At 42.7% G+C, this 19,937-nt stretch overlaps 2 protein-coding genes across 4 annotated transcripts in view; both read right to left on the bottom strand.

The window, feature by feature from the left end:
• The window catches only part of LOC126539501 (putative RNA-binding protein EEED8.10), a 59,223-nt gene extending 46,727 nt beyond the window's left edge, over positions 1 to 12,496 (bottom strand). For 2 of the 3 annotated variants that reach the window (XM_050186372.3, XM_050186385.3), the window contains exons 1-7: positions 10,950 to 12,496; positions 10,005 to 10,099; positions 4,526 to 4,613; positions 3,903 to 3,986; positions 3,708 to 3,731; positions 2,522 to 2,690; positions 562 to 654 (exon numbers count right to left, since the gene is read on the bottom strand). In XM_050186372.3, the coding sequence (XP_050042329.2) occupies positions 562 to 654; positions 2,522 to 2,690; positions 3,708 to 3,731; positions 3,903 to 3,986; positions 4,526 to 4,613; positions 10,005 to 10,099; positions 10,950 to 11,369 (973 nt within the window). In that variant the 5' untranslated portion in view covers positions 11,370 to 12,496. The remainder of the gene's footprint in view (positions 1 to 561; positions 655 to 2,521; positions 2,691 to 3,707; positions 3,732 to 3,902; positions 3,987 to 4,525; positions 4,614 to 10,004; positions 10,100 to 10,949) is intronic. The other variant, XM_050186380.3, reaches the window with a different exon arrangement.
• A 324-nt stretch (positions 12,497 to 12,820) lies between these two features.
• Positions 12,821 to 19,769, bottom strand: DCP2 (decapping mRNA 2). Its single transcript, XM_050186460.3, has 2 exons — positions 19,143 to 19,769; positions 12,821 to 18,967 (listed from the first exon to the last, which is right to left on the bottom strand). Exons 1-2 carry the CDS (start codon positions 19,524 to 19,526, stop codon positions 18,353 to 18,355), a joined length of 999 nt encoding a protein of 332 aa, XP_050042417.1. The 5' UTR covers positions 19,527 to 19,769; the 3' UTR covers positions 12,821 to 18,352.
• Positions 19,770 to 19,937: the final 168 nt, after the last annotated feature.

Here is a 19,937-nt window from a genome sequence, read left to right as displayed (position 1 = left end):
GCCCAAGCATTCACCTTATTGGATTGAGTGTTTTTTCCATTTATTCTTAAAGTAGTGCTATCGAGGGTACACACTTAACGCAGTGAAGCGGGTTCGATGAGCACACTCACTGGCAAGTGCACTCTGCAGCCAGTGTTACTAAGCTTTTTCATCCTAAGTGACACTAAATCTGTTTGTCTCACTGGGGCATAAACCACTTAGACAACAGCTATCTGCTACATTTGTGTTCTGAGCTGCCTGTATTTGAACCTGTACACACAACACAGAGCATGGGGAAGTGCGGTTCCCAGAATTAGTAGTCGAGGTCCTCACTGATGGCACCGAAACCATGCTGCACAACTGACGGTGAGTACCTTGTCTGGAAAAACTGGCATAACCGTGCCTATTAAGTGCTATAAAAGTTACAATTTTGGCTTGTACGATGCGTAACAGGTGCATCCTATGCCACATACGCTAATTGGTACAATTGCTAAAGAGACATGTCCCAAAAGTGTCATTCAGATGTTTACACAATAACCTCCCTGTTAACCGCCCAGCCACAAAACGATGCAGCCCACTCACGCTTTCCTTCGCAGATCGAGAAGACACCCGAGAAAGACAGCTTGTCCTGGGACCTCCAGAGACGGAGTGCCAGCCGCCGCCAGCGCTGGCAAACTGGGAGTACATCGGCAGACGTGTGAATGGAAAAAATCACTGCATGTTGCATAACGATCACTGGACCTTCAAAAGGTTATCCTTTCCTCTCGCAAAACTCAAACATGCAAAGCTCACACCTGCAAGCTGTTAACTCTATAACTAGTGTTCAATGTGTTAATTTTTCTTCGAAGGTTTATTGTCTCCTGACAATTCAGTCTTTTCCGGTGAATGTACTTTTACAGATGGCCATCCACCAGCTTTCCTGGCGAATAATTTTTCACATCCAGGTTATCAGTTTGCTTTAAGTGGCTATGTGGTTCACTGATTTCCCTGACATTATAACGTTAACGTGACTCTCCTCTTCAACACTGTAGTCGAATCCAACACTGAGAACGACAAAAGTTTTCTAGAAATGGCCCCGCATGGGCACAATGCCATTTAGCGAAGGGACCGTGCAGGAATGAAGAGTGAGTGCATTTTGTATTACAATACAAACAGAATGAAACACTGTTGTTAACATCACTAGCTTAGAGAGCACCAACAAATAGTACAGAAAAAGAAATGATCCAGTGGATCATTTTACAGGAAGTGAACAGATGCAAATAAGAACAATAGTAAAGAGTGCCAAGACGGCTGGCACTCTTTGCACCACAGCTGAGCACTGGGTGATCGCTGGGGGGGGGGTCAAAGGCAGTGATAATGCGTTGCAAAGTCCATTGCTTTCATATGCCACCATGCATCAGCTCAGTGTCCCCAGTGCCAACAGGTGGCACAAGAAAACCCGGGCCACCATTTGGGCCAATTATGGCATTTTAATCACTGAGCACTGCAAACATTAACCCATTCGCTGGCCAAAGGAAGCGAATCGCCTGGCAGCTGCATTTTGTACTTCTCGAAGCCACTGATGGATGGCAGCACTCGTCGGTTTATCTGAGCATGATCGCATATGTTACCGATAGGTGGCAATAGTTACCTGTGTTGCTTGAACGCACTTCTATACATGATTTTGGTTGATTTTGAACGTCTTGAGCGGAAGAAAAAAATGTCGCCGTCTGGTGGCTGGTGCACTCTTTCCGAGCATGAGATACTGGATATTATCTTCGATAGTGACAGCGATGACAAGCCTTGTGACGACAGAAATTTCTCTAAGCCCTCTTTTGAAAAAGAAAATGGATCTTGCAGTAGGTGTCACCCAGATTCACCAGAGGATGACGGCCCACACTGGAGTGCTTCAAGCTTTCTCACACACTAAAGCGCCTGTGACTTCAAAAACTGCCCAAAGTAAAATTTGAATTATACTGAAACAAACTTAAACAAATGTATGTTCATGGTGTAAAGAAAAATGAGCGTACAGCCTACCACTGCTTTCGGTAAAAAGCACACAATATGGAAGGCCCCTCCATGCATGAGGCGGATGGCAGCGAATGGGTTAAAGAACATCAGATGGTCAAAGTTAATCCACAGGCTTCCATCAGATCTCTTGGCAAGGCTTTAGCATTCATAAATTTTTATCATTCATCAATGAATGCTAAATAAATCAATTAATTAATTTCAGTTACACAATCATTTGACAGTGTTGAAAAGCCAAAGCTAGACGGGTGCTGCTTCGGTTTGCTACACAGCTATGATAATAAGGCAAGCTTTAAACATACGACAGTTACCTACATGTCGGAGTAGTGAAAAAAATAATGATAATAAATGGCATAAAGAGTAATATGATATATTTTATGAAGACAGACCAACTGCGAATGTCTTAACTTAAGCTGGCTTACTATTAACGAAAAAGAAAACGAAAAACCAAAAGCTTCTGCAAGTGAAAAAAATATAAAGCAGCAGGTTTCTATTTGAGTGAGACAAAACAAAGAGGGGGAGAGGATGCCCGCACCTCTCTCAATACGGATGCGTGACTTGATGTCAAGCCAGGCGAGCACCATGAGCAGGGCGTCATCTGGCAGGTCGTCCACGTGGTCCACCGACCGGCGAGGGGAGGGAGGAGGGGTCGCTGGGGTCACGTCGGCCTCCATGTCTGACTCTTCATCACCGTCCAGTTCCCTCTGCATCAGTTGCAACACAGACGCTTTCCCTGGCAACAGCAGCCGTGCAACCGCACTGTGCCATCTACTATTACTCGTCCTTCATTCATTTGCATTGTCATCATCCATTTATAACTCTTATTTGACCAACTGCAAGAACAACTATCTTTGATTCGTTCATGCATACCATGCGTGTCACTTGTTTGCATGCACTACTGTACTTGCATAAACATCTAAGAACAGATTTTGGAAGTTTAAAAAAAAAAAAATAGCTTATTACTGTTATGAACAAACTCACATTTCATAAAGCAACCTCAGTCGGGCAACACGTCAGAAAAAGAGAAATGACACCCACAAATGCTTGCAGAATGGATGGCTGCCTAAATTCTATTCACCGTCTCTATTCCTTCTCACTGCTCGCATAAGTAGTGCTACCTGCCTTTGCTGCACCATTTTGCAACCAAAGTGTGCCAGGAGCCAGCCTTGGAGAGTTGTACTGCATAAAGACTGCAGCTATATTTTTTTTCCAGAGCTGAGCTGCCTGGTGGACAAGTTAGGTGCCCAAGAGAGAGAGAGAGAGAGTGCGTGCGCAGACTGTGCTGTCCTCTATTTGTAGCATGATTCCTAATGCACGAGCAAAGCAATTTCTTGGACTCCCAATTTTCTGGATTCAAATGGTTCTTGAAAGCATTAACAAGTCTCAATTCCTTTTCCTGCCCATACACTTAAGCTCAGGACAAGCACTGCAAAGTTTTTGAGGAGACGAGCTTGATTATTTGCTGCTTTATTCCATTCAAAATTTTTTTTAATGCTGTTCTATTACATCACCACGCTGATAGAGAGGAGTAATGCTGGAAACATTGGTCCCGCACATTGTTCACGTGGGCAATTCTTTCGGCAATTGCAGGTCATTCCATGAAAGTCCTAAATGAAGTTCATGTGAAAGCTTGCTGACAGCATACCAAACCATACTATGGAAACAATTTTGTAAACTCTAATCGTTCCAACCCTTAAATAGCCATGCAATCAAATACTTGCCTTTTCGATTGGTTCCATGGTTATCTGTAGCACAGAATTCATAAACTTAGCAAAGGATTAAGCACCAACCTCATAAGACACAAGAGAACGAAGTCAGCCTGATGAAAATGTTAAAATTAAATGAATGAACAAGCAAATAATTACCAGACTGAATATTTTTTGTTAACAAACAAAAGCACTCAAGTGCCAACTCACAGCAAGGGCCCTTCGCTCAGCAGCCACCTGGGCCTCTTTTCGAATTTTGGATACCCTTGTCTTGTTGGCTGGAAGCAGCCGCAGCTGCCTACATGCACAGACACACAGAAACACGAGTCAATGTCAAGAGATAAGTGATCACAAATAATCCTTAAATAAACCCCTCAGTGGTCACTGTGCTTCAATAACACTATTTCGGCAATTAGAGAGCTTAAATTTTGTAACTATGCGCACTCAGTGTCAACAAGAGTGCACTGGAGTGTGGCGGTGCATCTCAAGCAGCCCCTTGTCATAGGAATTGCCGTGGGGCACTGTTGAAATGTAGCCCAGAAAGAGTGGCGAGCCAAGGCCTCTTTTTCTATATGCGGGCAAACATGTCACTCGTAGCGTTGCTCTTTCAATTCTTAGCAGAATTGAGATACTTTCTTAGCAATTGCCATGGTATCTTCTTGGTAGAAATTAAAAAAGAAAAAAAAATACAACAGATTAACTAAAATGTTTACTACTTGATATTTGCCGTCCTTGTTCCAACCTACTGTATGCAATAAATTTTAGTGTATCAATCGTTACGAGCCAGAACATTTGATCCGGGAGCATAAAAATCACATCACTGGCACAACCACTTGCCTGCCATCAAGCTCCAACTGGTCGGGAGGAGCATTTCTAGCTTTTTCGGCCTCTTCGACCTTGGAAAATGTCACAAACCCATACCTGAAAACCAAAAGGTGAGAATGTGTCAGATCAAAGTTGTGCAACTTAATTGCAGGCTGATGCCTTGGTGACAGCGAAAACACCCAACTTAAGTACATCTTTGCTTTTACAGAAATGTTCTTTACTGCCTGCGCTGTACTTAATTTCGCATAATGCAGCTGTATCTTACTGAATAACTCTTATTTTGTTTATCCATATTTTGTAACTGTTCGGTCTGCCATTGCGGTCTATGGCCAGGATTCTATGTTTCAATGTACTTTTTAACAGTATTGAATAATACGATAACTAATAAAATTGCTTGGTATATTCCATATATTGCTGTCTTCACACGGAACCTAAAAGATATTCATTTGTGCATGCAGCATGCAAGAAAAAAAAAAAAGTATTTACAATGCTGGTTATGTCTTATTAGCGGTGAACTTCAAGATTAAATTTTTTTTTGGCTAGTATCATTATAATAATATTATGATATTATGGGTACAGCTTGTTAGCAACACGATGCACTATAAGCTTTAGACATTTCACGATGATCAACTGAGTAGTTTTCTAGTAAAGGTACATCAAAGGCATAAAAAAATTGAAAAATAGCATTCTGAGAAGAAGAAAAACTTTATTCGGCGAAATATTCAGAGGAAAACACAATTGTATGTGGCGAACACCACAGATGCAATGCACAACAGTAATGCCCCTAATGACAAAATTTGCAGTGACAACTAACAAACTTGTGATAGGCTGCCTACAGTTTGCCTAGCAAGCAAAATTACTCGATAAAACACAATATGTAGCAACCAAAGCAAATAACATGGCCCATAAATGCTGCGTGCATCTGCCATTTTCAATTCACAGGGTGTGCGATCTTTGGTGCCATGTTTAAGTGGCTTAGAGTGCTCGTTTGCAGTCGCCATTGCATTGACTTGCTCCTTGGGCTTTGTAAAATGTTTTGGTGCCAAAACCTAAATACTAATTTTTGGTCGGTTTGCCCGACCATCCTGCCTTAAGTGATTTTCATTTACCGAGATTCTACTGCACACACTGAGTGTCTATGCATTAAATAACATAAATATAACCACCACCCACGCTTTAGAGAATAACGGGACTTGCCACTACTGCCGGGAAGATTGCAATGGCCCAGGATGGCTGAAAACTACTGGTTTTAATTCATTGATGGTATGAAACAGCTCATGAAAAGTTATACCAGAAAGCAATGTGGCAGGCACAACAATGAAAAATTACCTTGGGGCTAGGTCAGATATTTTTGTCGAACAGGCACTATCAGTGCATATTCAAAGGCAAACAATTCTGAAATTATTCCGACGCGTTGTTCCATTTCCAGGTTCCCCTGTATTTGTAACAGTAGCTTAACTCAGACTGCAGAACGTATGCTTGGGAGTGCCTCCTGCTTAGAAATTAACTACAGAGTGATCACATGATGTACTTCCACGTAATTACGAATAGCGGGCCTTCTGGTCAGTTACTTACTGTTTGCATTTCCATTAATATTGTCGGTACATCTACTTACTTCAGTTATAAAATAATCATGCTTTAACCTTTCCTAAATGAATGCCACAATGTGAAGAACTAGCTGGTCTTAAATTTGGGACAGGGTGCATTCTTGCATCATGTAACTGTCTCGTAAGAGCACATTAACATTACCGCTGTCTCACTTCAAGAACAGAGCTTTAACACACAGTTTCTAACTACGCTGAACACTGTAATAAACTTTTGTGGCCATGTCCATTCCATGTACACAAAATTAATGTTTCATTCATGCTATACCAATTGCTTTACAAAGTGCACTGAGATGCAAGACAGCTTGCTTTGGAAGTCGAAGGACACTGAGTGAGAGAAAACAAGCCTTACGGGCATATTTCCGTGTAACACACCTATTTCAGTTTTTTGTAATGACACCATAAATTTCTCCCTGGGACAGTAAATGATGAGAAAAATTTCAAGTCATAAGTGGCTAAATTACTTTTTGAGCCCAAAGTCAACTCTCTCGAATTTGTTTGCTAAAGTTGTCCCCTCAGTAAAAAGCCAGTTAAACCAAATCTATAACATGCTATACAACATGTAAAAAAATAAGCTACAGAATGATTTTTACTAAAGTAGCTATGCATTTTGGATTGGTGGGCGTCCATATGAGAAGTAAACAAAGTGCGATGGGGACAAGGACAAACACATGTTCTCGTCCACAACAGGCATGTTCACTACTCACACTGCACAAATGCAATAAAAGAGGCATGTTTGAAAATTTAGTTTGGCGAGTGAATGTAGGAAATAAGTTTAAATGACAGATGGCCGAACAAGAGAGAATTGTGTGTGAAGAGACATGCCGTAAAAAAAAATTCAAATTTAGTCACTGTATGCAAGACACTACAGAAGTGAATAACAAACTCCACAATTGGTGGATTGAAATGAAACAAGACATTATATCTTCAGCCATTGCTTATGCTTAAAACAACACCCACACTACATTCTTGTAAAGTATAAATTCTGCAAAATACACAGAGTAGTCGCCCACCCCAGCAGAAACGCTGCAGACGTCGTCATTTGCTGACGGCTCCAAAGCCTACACGTGCACAATATGGGCAGCTCGCAATTGCTGCCACACAGCATTCTTTACCTGCCTGCATTCTTAGCTGGACGTGTCTAGATGCATGCCTCACATAAGCACAAATATGGTATGCGGTTGTTATGTAAGCGATACTACTACAGCCACACAACCATACAAAGCCAGCAGGCAAAGCATAAGGGTAACTAGCTGTGGTTGAAATTGAAATGTAAAAAATAATGAAGAAAAGGCAACATGAAAGTAGGCAAAAAGATTACTTGTCGCTGGTGGCGACCGATCCAACAACCTTGGCATTACGTGTTCGATGCCCTACCAATTGTGCTACAGCGATGGCCATCAATCTGTCTACTAACCCAGGTATTTATGTGTACTAGATCTAGCCCTGGGAGTGTTAGCCAGCACCACGCGGTGCCATGGCAGGCAGATGTGGAACACCCCGTTTTGCTCAATGGTGTCACGTAACACATCAACTGATAAGAGCAGGCACGTGCCTAACAACACTTGTATGCAACCTAACGTCATCAAGGTTGCCAGATTCAAGACCCTCACTATGAATGATTAAGGATGGAAACACAAAGACCCGATTTTTGTTAATCATGACTGTATAAAGCCAGCAGGCAATGAAGCCAAGGTAAGCATAGGGGCAATTACCTGTGACTGAAATTGAAATGTAGAAAATAATGAAGAAAAAGGGGAAATTAAAGTGGACGAAAAGATAATGTGTTGCCCACAACCCCTAATGTGAAGATTGTGGATTCAGTCCCCACTGGCAACAATTCAATTTCAACCACAGCTAATCACCCCTATGCTCTCCTTGGCTTTATCGCCTGCTGGCTTTATATGCTCGTGATCAACAAAAATCAAGTGCCTCTATTTCCCTTCGCCACACTACTACAGCTACAGCGATTCAGAACAAAGATTATAAGACGAGGCTAACTGCATTTTACTTTTGAAAGACTGTGATGCATCTCTGATTGCATCAATGAGTACAACTAAGTAAACCTTGCTTGGATACCATTGACAAATGCTTACAAAGCTTACTGACTGATTATTTGTCACAAGTGATAATTTCTCCAAGTTGGCTCTACATCTATTTTTTTCTCCTATGTACACTGAGACATCACACACACCTCTATTTTGAATAAATTACATTCAAAAGGAGTGTACGTGATCCCTGAGGATATTATGATAGCCAATGTGAGCCAAAAGGTACGAAAACCAGAAGGCCCAATGGGACACCTCAAGTGTGCAGGCCTTTTCAATGCTATTATATTACTAGGATTCAAGAACAATGTTTAAGAGGGTAATTTAGCACAGTGTATACACATTAGAAGCAAAATTATGAAAAACGCGTGCACACCAAGTGCTGCACATGAGGAATGGTAAACAATGTCAAAACTACATTTTAAACAACACAGTACTAATTGCATGAAATGGTTACTTTATTTCTTCAGCACATAATATTTTATGACTTCCCAATTCCTTTAATTCTGCCCAAACTTACTTTGTGATTTAAAATATGGGTGGACGAATATTTGAAGATTCAAATGTGAGTCAAACATTACATACTAACTATTCATAATTCAATGTTTTTGAATAGCCTAAACTAAACAAATATTTTGCAGCAACTGACTGGCAAAGTCTGGTTACTGTTCTCCATGTGCTAAACATATATAGTAAATTACGAAAAGTGTAACAACAACAAAAGTTTTCAAAGCACTGCAGTAACACAAAGGACCATGCAAGCTTTGTTTTCAATTTCACAGCAGAAGCCTGCACGACAATCAGCGATTTCTGCTTGTAGTCTGTCATTTATGGTGTATTCCAATGGAGCAGTCAGAGCAACTTTTTCTGCTTTTTTCGGAGCAAATGTGTTCCAATGACAGAGTGAGGGCACGAATCGCGGATTCCAATTGGAGATCAAGAGCAGATTTTGAGTGGTGATCACTTCGTGGAGCATTCGAAGCTGCTACACAAAAATAAGCAGGGCGGACCAGAACACTGCATGATGTATTTCTTTCCCGCATGCATTTTCAGTTGTTTCTTGCTCCCCGCACTTGGTGGCGCTGTGGTAGTCGTCTATTTCGTGGTTATGGCAGACACCATGGATGACTTGTGGTGGTGCGCTGCATTGATTTTGATGCTCAATAGTGACAGATCCAACTCATATTTCTAAAGTTCTGATAGAAGTAGTGGAGAAGTTCCCCTTCCTTTCTCACGCTATGTGTTCTTGCAGTGTGGATTGAGGACTTGGAGCTCTATGCCAGAAAGAAGTGCTCGCTCGCAAAGTTGGTCTGCTGCTCCGTCTTTGCCATTGGAATTCACCATTAGTGTTTTCAGTAGTCTATTCATGTAGCAGTTTTATCTTATACGCTACAACCAGTATTGTTTTCCTAGCAACAGGCCTTTCTATGTGTGTCTGCAGCACACAAATCCTCCAGCAGCTTTTTTTTTTTTCCCCACAACCTTTTTTTTTATGCAACCATTTAGTTGGCATTTTTGAAACACTTGTCATACAGCAACCACTGATTCTTGGAAACCTTGTTTGCAACTAGACTGTAAAGATGTTGAGGCTATTCGTGCAGTTTTTAATAACGATTAATCATTGTGTGTTTAAAATTGATCATTTGGTCCAGCTATCTTTTTGCATTTGTCAGTACAAATGTGGGACCTTACAACGAAATAAATAATACTGTGGCAAATATGTATATCTGCATTTGACTAATCAATATTTGCTATGATATTTGGTACTAACTATTTCTATTTTAAAAAATGTGATATTCTTCCACATATAATTAAAGATAAATTTAGAGCATTACCCTTTGGGCCAACGTTTGATGTGGTCCTGTACAATGGTGCAGTCCACAACTTTCCCAAACTTGCTTAAGAAATCACGCAGTTGACGCTTTGTAACCTGAGGGAAGAAAGATTGGGAAACAAAATACTTCGTAATTCATTCGCTGCAATGTCATACGACGCCGCTAAATGCAATACAGGGTTGTGTACAAGGAAAACGAACCAATGATCTTTACGAGAGGCAGCATTTACACGAGCACTAGCGAGCTATCAGTCTCGCTGATGTGCCACTTTCTGTCAAACTAAACAGAAGTCTCGCGCACGCGTACAAACAAGTGTTTGGCGCCGTCGCGTCACCATTGTGAACTGCGGCCGCAGACAACTTCAGCGGCCAACAAACTCGGGGGAAAAAAAAACAGGAAGGGAACCCGAGAAAGGGGACAGGTGAAAAGAGCAGTGGAAAGAACTTTTATCGACGGCTGCTGCTATCGTGTTCGCGCAATTTGCGCAACGGCGGGTACCCGCAACTTACGAGACGAGTGGCGGAAGGGGATCGCCAGTTTCGCGTTAAGCATTTTCTGACGGCAACGACGACTACACTGCACTTGAAGGAAAAGAAAACAACGAAACAGGGACACGAGCCGAAAAACAGAAGCACGCTCGTTTCGAGACACACTACGCGATAGAACCCGAAACGCCGGCAGGTTCTGCGTTAAGCGTGACGGCGTTTTGGGCAACTGAAACGAGTACTACAATGGAACCCAAACAAAATAAACTTTAAAAGTCACTGGGAAAAAAAGATAATAAGGATAACAGCACGCGCGTTTCGAAATATGCTTAGGCCGGGGTACAAGAAGCAAAAAGAGGCGTTGGCAAACGTCCGAGCGAGCGTCAACATAAACAAAAGTGTACTACACCCTGGAAAGGACCACGAAGCGCTTGGACCCAACCCAGGCCCCACCACTCACCCGGTAACTGATGTTGCCAACGAAAAGTTTCTTTTGGTAGAAGGCCTCGTTCTCCTTGACGCTGTCCGCGTCCTCGGGACTCGTTTCGTCGGACTTGTCGTCTTCCATCGCGGTCTCCATCTTCCGCCGAGCCGAGTCGAGCCACTCGTTGTCGAAGCTATTGAGCCCGGACTCGGACCGCCTAGGGTCGAAGAAGCGACACTTTCTAGGGGAAGGGGTCTTGCACAGCCGCTCGCGCAGCTGCTGTTCGGAGAAGATCCAGCTCTCGCGGATCGGCGTGGACACGGGCGTCGCGGGCAGGCTCGATCGGTAGACGGCGCCGGCGGGCAAGCAGTCCGGCAGGCACACCGCGTTGAGCCCCATGAACGCTTCCGAATGCAGTTTCTGCAGGCACCGTATTCGGTACGCGTACGAGAACATGGTGAACGACGGGTCGCGCGCACTGCCAAGCCGAACTGTGAGAGGATGAGCGCTGCGCGCGGCGGCGATAAACCCAGCGAGGCTGCTCCTCTGCGCTAGCGGATCATCATCACACCGTCTCCCAGTGGATAACTGCTGCCGCCGCGGCTGCTTTCACTACGCTGGTGGCGGTGGCGGCTTCGCACCTTTCGTCACTGCGCACTGCATGGCCGTCGACGCTCACGAGGTGTTGTCGCGATCGCTGGACTGGGCGCCGTGCATGCTTTAGTTACGCTCCGAAATACTGCGCTACCTCTACTGTGATGCAAGACCTACAGAGGTGCGGAAACTGTGCCGTACGGGGACAACAAACAAGTCGCCATATTCCTTGATCTCTGGATTTGGATATTGTCGGCTTGAAACGTGGCCATGCGGCTTGATGTTGCGCAGCCGTTATCCGCGCAGCTGGCGGCAACCAACCGCAACGTTTGCATATTTCCGCCGCTTACACCGCGTACTGCGGACTGTGCGCGTGCTTTGCTAGTTACGTAGGGTCTGGTGAACTCGTTGTCAGCGTGTATTTTCTGCGCCGTACGCACTTTGTTTTAAACATACTTGCATGGTGCGATCGGCCAACGGTCATCGCGTTTCTTCGCTTATTCATAGTATTCGTTATAACAAATTAGTCGCTTTCAGCTCAGTGGTTTGATGCTGCCTACACGTCGAGCTATATGAAGGCAACACTTGAATGTTCAAAGTTTACGAAGCGTGAAATGGTGCGAGTATTCTGGTGCCAACTGAACCGGCCCTATGTGATCATGTGGTGAAGTACCTACTCCACGGTCAGACTAGGGGTGTGTGAATATTCGAAAATATTAAACAGTTATTTGAGTAGGGGCCTATTCAATCTAGTGTCGAAATTGAAAAGTTGGTATTCATAAGAATATATGTTTTCTGATACGTTGACAGGTCAATGTGTGCAATCCAGCATAGAATTGGAGCAAAAGTATGCCACATTTCATCTCCGCAGGCATAAAATGACAATGTGTGTAGCGGAGCGGGCCATGTCACTCAAGAAGCCAGTCTTTACCATCTGGACAATGATCGTTCACACTTTCCAGAGTCCAGAATATGCGAACTGATTATTTGTTTGATTCTAAAGCTACATTTGTTTGAACAAACAATGCTACATAACATGCAATGACAAATTTGCTGATGTTGTGAATACTAGGATAAGAGACATCGTTTTATAGTAATTGAGAAAACAGCTGTTTATTACTTGGAATTGATTCACATACCAAATTTGGTCTCAAAAATTACTATTTGCACACCCCTACATGTTTTGATTTGAGGAAGGATGCATTTGCAGCCACATTCCATTTTTCTTTCTCAGTCTTGTGTGCTTCAAAAACTTTTGTGGTTAATGGTACACTCAGCAATACGTATGGTCAACTCCGCACGAAATTAACAAGTAATGTCATCACTTCAGTTTATTCACTCACAGTAAATGCGACAAGGTTAGACGCACCAGCACAAACCCTCCAACTAACCAGCAAAATTTTCTGCAAAAAAAATTGCTACGATGTAACAATAAGAACATGAATTGCGCTGCCGTCATTGTTACGTGAGCTTGACAACACCAATTCAACTAAAGCTCACATAGCTGGCGACATATCTAGCCCAACTCAAAACAATGACCTTTTGAAGAAATTCTGGAAATGGGCTTCTTCATGCCACAACTGCAACCACTTCAATCACAGAGCTTGCATGTGAAGTGCTTCTAAAGCTGAAGGTTACAGGTTGAAGTGAGGAAGCAAGAGTGTAAATGAGCACCAAGTTCAGATATACTACTACTAAAGTTCCTATGAGACTGAGCAGACGTGATGCTGAAGGCAACAGAATGCCCACAAGTGCAAGTGCCTCAAAAGTCGGCATTATAAATGTGTGACAGGCAAGCACATTCGTGAATGCACTCACTCATGCTGATTCCATAAATGTGGATGTGAATGATCATTAAGTACATATCTGAATATATTGATGTGCAAGAGTGAACGAGCATCGCCAATCTTTACTGATGTATGGAAGTGTGCCAGCAGCATATGCCCTTGTTTCCTAGTAAAGCATGGGATTAGACACCTTCGTTGTATGAAACTCATCAATGAAGAAGCCCCTTTCCAGAATTTCATATAAGGTCTGTCATTCCTTAGCAGAAGAATTTGTGATTTAAAAGTGCTCAAGGATTCACCAAAGTTTTGGTTTGTGATTTCACGCTACTCTTGGCATCAGTTTCACATCCCAGAAAGGTTTTCAAGAACGCTACAACTGTATTAGGTCCCAGCATCAAAATAAACAACAACCTTTCACAGAGACTTCGATGGCAAGAGTGATAGCTCACAGAGTGGAATAAGTCAGGAGAGTAATTATGTTGCAGCCTTTGCATGAAAAACTGTGGACGTCAAAAGCATGTCTCCTTCAAATAGCACATCCAGCAAAAAAAAGTTGACAGGTATCCAGAATTCAAAACATACCACCAAGAGTTGTACATGCTATCAGCAATGCCATGAGGCCATCCTGCCAGGAGGGATTTCAAAGCTGCAGCACTAATGGCCACATCTTTTGACATACTTAAACAAAATATGTAAAGACACGCTATCATGCTGTGTGACCATCGCTGACAATACTAGTCAGAAGGGAGACGCAGACCAAGAGCTCTTTTGTGTTTCATGAAGTTAGCGCTACTCAAGACCATTCTTAGTGCAAACCAACTAGCCCAATTTTCTGTTCTGTAGAGAAGACTGTTGGCAGGTGTGGTGCTGCCGCATTATGCTCGGAACAAAGCTTCACAAGATTTCAGCACTACTGCATGACAATAGTACAGCAACAAGAGTGCAGGTGCACTTGAATATAAATCAAGCTAGAATTCTCCAACGAAATGAGACCATAGGCACTTGACAGCAGCTCACAATGCTGTTACTATGGGCGTACAAATGCTTTCACAGCATGTCTTCCCCCAGTCTTATCAAAAGTTGCACAGCTACCACTACATATAAAAAACAGCAAAATCAACTACAATGGACAAAGTGTTGATGCCACTACAATGCACACTTTGCTAATGCACTGCTAAGTAGGTGAAGAGGTCGCCACACATCACTTCAGAAACTTAATTTGCTACAGTAGTCACTACCACGGTGCTCGGTAACACCACCATTGTTCACTCTGGTGCAAAGCAGCCAGCTTGCTGTTGAAGTGACAGGTTTCTGTCCGTCAGTTTCAAGTACACTTGCAGTCACTTTACCAACATCAGCTGTTGTACAGCCTTAATGCTCACTTCAGCAGTTTAATTGTAAGCAATATTAGGTGCTTCATCTACTGCCAGGCAATGGCACAGACTACCACACTGGTAAAGCTCTAAAAAAAGTTATCCAGTAGCAACACATGATGCAAGTATGCACAAGGTGAGTACTTCATTTTACCAAGCACTTCTAGAAAAACTTCAAATGAGCAGACCGCAAGCTAAAGAAATTTGCCAAATGTGTCAAGTTTGCCTGTGATGCTATAACCATGAGGGATGTACGAGAACGTCCTGTTACCTACATTTTCAAATGACAAAGAATACTGTAACTTTTTTTTAAATAAGCTTTCACAGCATGACAGTACTAACTCTGTATGACCTGGCTAGTAACTATCACCCATTTGCTTACATGGAGATGCTATAATACTGAAACTGTTACATAAATGTACATAACAAAAGTAATTAAGCATCTGTGTGTCATTATGTGTCATCAAGTGCCATGATAAGTAGAGGTGGGAAAGCTACAAAGCTGTGCCAGCTTTTGGACTTATAACAGCAATAATCTCAAAAGCACAAACACTGGCAAAGAAGCATGCTCACTACATGTTACACTTTCACTGACATGCAAAGAAAAAAAAAAGGAGCTGAACAAGCTCCAGTCTTCTGCACTCTAGAATTTACAATGCAAGAATGTGAAGAATATGAAGTTTTGTAGCTTATGTTCACTCAAATTTTCAATTCGAACAGTTTTTTTTTTTTCGATCTGCAAGAAATTGACAATTTCTACAAAAACAATACTTTGCTTGGCACAACTTTGTATTACAAGGCAGAATGTCCACATTCAGAAGTATAACACTCGTATCAAGACATCATTCAGGCCGTTCGAAACACCAAACCTGTTTTCCCTGTATTTGCTCAAATGGTCCGACCCGTCTAATAGTGAAGCATTGTCAACCTCCAAATATGCCTTCACTTTTAAGAGTGCAGAGTTGCCAAAACATCTCACATAACAATATCTATACATAGGACTTGTCTTGGCTAATTGCACATTTCTTATGACTGTCTACCTCATTGTTTGTGATGTCGAAACAAGCAGTGGCATAGAATATATGTCCTGATGCAGTGTCAACCAGAGAGTGGACACAACCTGTTTCATATTACACTAGTGGCTTAAAGGATGCCATCGTTTACCTCCAGTCGTGTTTTCTTTCTCTCTCTCTTAGATTTGTAAGGATTACGGAGTCTTGATTGAAGTCAGTTGGAAGGTAGCACCTGTCTGCCCGTTTTAGTCCCTGTCCCATTTAACACTGTTCTCTGAACAAAAAGAGGTAAAAACATCCAATAGCAATATATTATGCTACAGCAATTTGCTGTCCTACATGCAAGAAATGGCATTCTTCTGCAGCACCAAAATAATATGCACATATAGGTTACAAATAAAAGTGTGAGGCTAAATTATATTAAACAGCGAACATGGAACCTAAAAGTTCACATAGGAAATGGCACAATTAAGAAAGACAAAGAATTAAGCAATGGCACATGGTTATAACACTTCCTTTTTGAGGATTCAGCAATCTGCTACTGATTTCATAATTATTCTGCAATCGCACGCTAGGTGCTGTGTAATGTACCTAGGACTGTCAATGCAATGTGCTAGAAGCAAGACAGTAATGTCATTCTTTTTCGATCAGTGTCATAACACATTTTACAAAGAAAACTGGAGAGTATTGTACAACACGCATGCAAACTGCTGTTTAATATCACGCCCTTGAGCACACAGGAACTTCCACCAAGCACCTTTGAAGGCTGTGAGGTTATGGAAGGGTTAGGTGGCCTTCACACTGATGAGTAGCAGAAGTCAAGCACAACCAAGTTGGTAACAAAGAAACAGTCACCAATGGTTGCGTTGGTCGAACAATATATATAGAGTGTTTCAGCGAACACTTTCAAAAATCTTTGAGAGTTGCCTGTAGCAGATGTCACAATTCTAGTTCATGAGCTGATCTACTCGAAGCGGTGGACAATACTTGCACAAAAAATTGATATGCAAAAACGACTAATAAATAAACATGAATTAAATAATTATATTATGGCCCAAATTGCAATTTACAAATTCCAGCTGCGGCGTTCGCGAGGCGGTTCCACTTGGAATGAACTTTCAAGATGACACCAGTTTCGAGATATAAATTCCCAAACTTTGCGGAGTAATGCATTGGCGTTCCAGTTAATTTGTTAACAAAACCCCCTATCATGCACTGAAGCATGATACGGGGTATCATGACCATGATCATGAAGCATAATCTGCCTTGCAAAGTCCACTACTAGAATTTGTAAATTGCAATATGGGTCATAAGATAATTAGCTAGAACGTTAATTAGGGAATTCTTGTTAACTAGTATATTTTTCATTTCATTTTCTTGTGCAAGTAGCCGCCGCTTTGAGTAGACCGGCTCATAAACTAGAATTGTGATATCTGCCACAGGCAATCTTTAAAAATTTTTGAAAGTGTTCGCTGAAACACCCTGTGTGTGTGTATATATATATATATATATATATATATATATATATATATATATATATATATATATCCTGTTTTTGTGAAACCAAGGCCTAATTTACTACAACATAGGGCCTGGGGGTTGCAATGCACCCCACCCCCCACCAACGCATTTGAACACGTGGGGTCCCCCCCTGACCAATTCTCCAGCTCTGCAACTGGAGTCTCAAAGCTGCTGAACCAATCAGTGTACAGGAGAAAGATGTTAGAATATGCTGAAATTTATTTTGTGTTGGCAGTGCAAGCAGACATGCACACATTGTGCATGAACTGCACTAATTTCAAGACATTTTGGCATAGTGACAGGAAGGACATGCTCGCCAGTGTGAACATTGATCACTTTGAGCAACTCCTTAGCTGAAAGTCGCGACTGGTCGTGTGACCTCTGTCAATCCCCAATGTGAATGCCGCCAAAAGAAGTAAAGGCCTTACTGATGAAAAGTGGTGTTTGCACACTGCAGGCACAAAACCTACAGATGCGCATAAACAAGTGAAGGTGTTCTCAGAACACTGCACAAGTCAATCAAAAAGAGAGAAAGGAGGAGGTAAACCAAGCTTCAACTCGAATCAGACGGTTGAACTTTGCCAAAGTAGCATTTGGCATAAAAAAGTTCAATGTAAAGCTAAGTAATGCATACATGAATGAATAAGGAAAGTTTACTAGCATTCTTCAGTACCTTTGTCATTTAGCTCACATGAATTTAATGCAATTGCTTTAAATGTTTAACTGTGTGCGTTTTCCATTGTCCTTTGTGTGCACCCTGTGTAGAAATCACTTGACTCTACCTTCCTTGTAAGACTGCTGTAGGATTTGTACAAAAATGATGGCAAGCTCTTTCAAAACACAAGAACTACAAAATAGTTTAGTTATCCTCACAGTTTGATAATGCACCACATGAGTCAGATGCAGGGGCAGAAGTCACATGTGCAACCTATCGACTGCTTTCGTTTACTTCGGTAATGATTGAGGACACTTACAAGAAAAGAAAAAAAAATATTTTCATGATCTCGGTATTCTGTAAAATTTTAAGGTTGAAGACACAGCAGTGACGACAATGCTAGACTCGTATCGCCCGAGTGCAACACTGCCAGTCACCACAGGCATCTAGTGCAGCCAGTGCAGACAAAATCGAATTGACCCACGCAAAGGAAGACTCATGCGCAAAAACATGCTGCAAGAGAGCTCCTGTCCAGAGAGAACCTCGTCCAGGACAACGCACTGAACAACGGCACCACACTTCGCCGATGTCTCGGCGATTGTTCGATGCCATTCCTCGTCGCTGCCGGGCCCGAGCATTCCTTCTGGCGCAGTATGTCGGCCAGTTCGTTCTGATACAGGCTGGCGAAATACTGCTGCTGCTTCTGCTTCAGCTTTTCCGTGTCTGTGATGGAAGGCATGCCATCATTCAGCTGCTGCTGCAACCGGCGGTGGCGGCTGTTGAAGATCCACTTGCGGATGTGTTTCACAAAGGGCATCACCATGAAGAAGGCGTTCGCGTTCATGCCCAGAGTGGCTCGCGGCGCCTGGTCGCGCTTGTGAGACGGAAGATCAGCGATGGCGAACCACTCGATGCTTTTGATTTCCTTTCGTGTGCGCGGGCTGAACTGCGTATCCATTGGCACGCCGGCGATGATGTAGAGGCGCGTGACCTGGTCGTGGATCTGGCGCTCGATGAACTCGTTTTTGGAGAGAAGCGGCGTTATGTCGTAGCCCGTCTCCTCTAGCACTTCGCGCGCGGCGCAGACGTGCGGTTCTTCGCCCTCGTTCACCTGCAACGACGGGAAAAAGAAATATATTGTTTCCGACATTTCTTGGGTAGTACAAAGGATGGTTCCGTTTTCGAAAAGTTCCAGACAAGTCTGTCAAAGGAGTAACTCGAAACTAAGGAAGAAAGACACTCGCGAACCTTTTGAAAATAACATAATCGGTAATCGCGTGACGTACCTTGCCTTTAGGAAATCCCCAGGTCGCTCTGGCCCAGTAGGACTGCACTAGCAGGACGTGCTCGAGCGTTTCGTCGAGTACTATCGCCCCAAAAGTCGGCACAGCCATTTTGTACTCCTTCCAACTGTCGATGATAGCGTCTAAGTTCGGCAAATGTTCTTGGAGTGAAGGCACATGTTGGAATATCATCTGCGTGAACTCTCTCATGTTGCACTGGGGATACGCGGGGTTCTCGGGGCAGTAGAAATCCAGATAAAACCAGTAGGCGAGTTCGACTTGAAAGCACAGGCGTATCGGGTCTTTGCGCTCTTCCTCGGGTATGTTGATGATGAACCGAGAACACAAGTCGTCCAGTATATCCAACGGAGCTTGTCGGGGCAGCATGGCGAGCACAGATGGTAGCACAGAATAAATGATTAACAAAGCTGACTGAAAGGTTGCATCACGAAAATACTAGCCCGTGAAACTGAGGTCGTTGATGATGTAAACCATAGCATAACACACATAGAACACATCGCAGGGCAACGAACGCGCAATGGTTTCACTGATTTCACCGGCTTCATCTGTCTCACTGCGCAGTTTGTACGCCGGAAACCCTCCTAAGAGCTAAATAAAGACAAAATCTCAAAACACCTTTTAAATGTCTCAATTAAATCTTATGTTGCACTTTCATTGCGATTGGTAACGTGACTACAGAATAAATTTGAACATTCTGAAGAACTACTTTTTTCTAGTGTTGTGCCACGTGACGTATTTTGTGCGCATGCCCATTTCGTTTGTTTTGATCACGTGGGG

The sequence above is a fragment of the Dermacentor andersoni genome, chromosome 3 (genome assembly GCF_023375885.2).
Source record: "Dermacentor andersoni chromosome 3, qqDerAnde1_hic_scaffold, whole genome shotgun sequence".
Lineage (NCBI taxonomy): Eukaryota > Metazoa > Arthropoda > Arachnida > Ixodida > Ixodidae > Dermacentor > Dermacentor andersoni.
This window is presented reverse-complemented; position numbering and strand designations above follow the sequence as displayed.

Bases quoted from the DNA above. Each gene is read 5' to 3' on its own strand.
- DCP2 (XM_050186460.3), bottom strand. From the start codon at position 19,526: ATGCTGCCCCGACAAGCTCCGTTGGATATACTGGACGACTTGTGTTCT. The intron at 18,968-19,142 runs GTACGTCACGCG...CCGTCGTTGCAG, and splicing joins GGGGATTTCCTAAAGGCAAG to GTGAACGAGGGCGAAGAACC.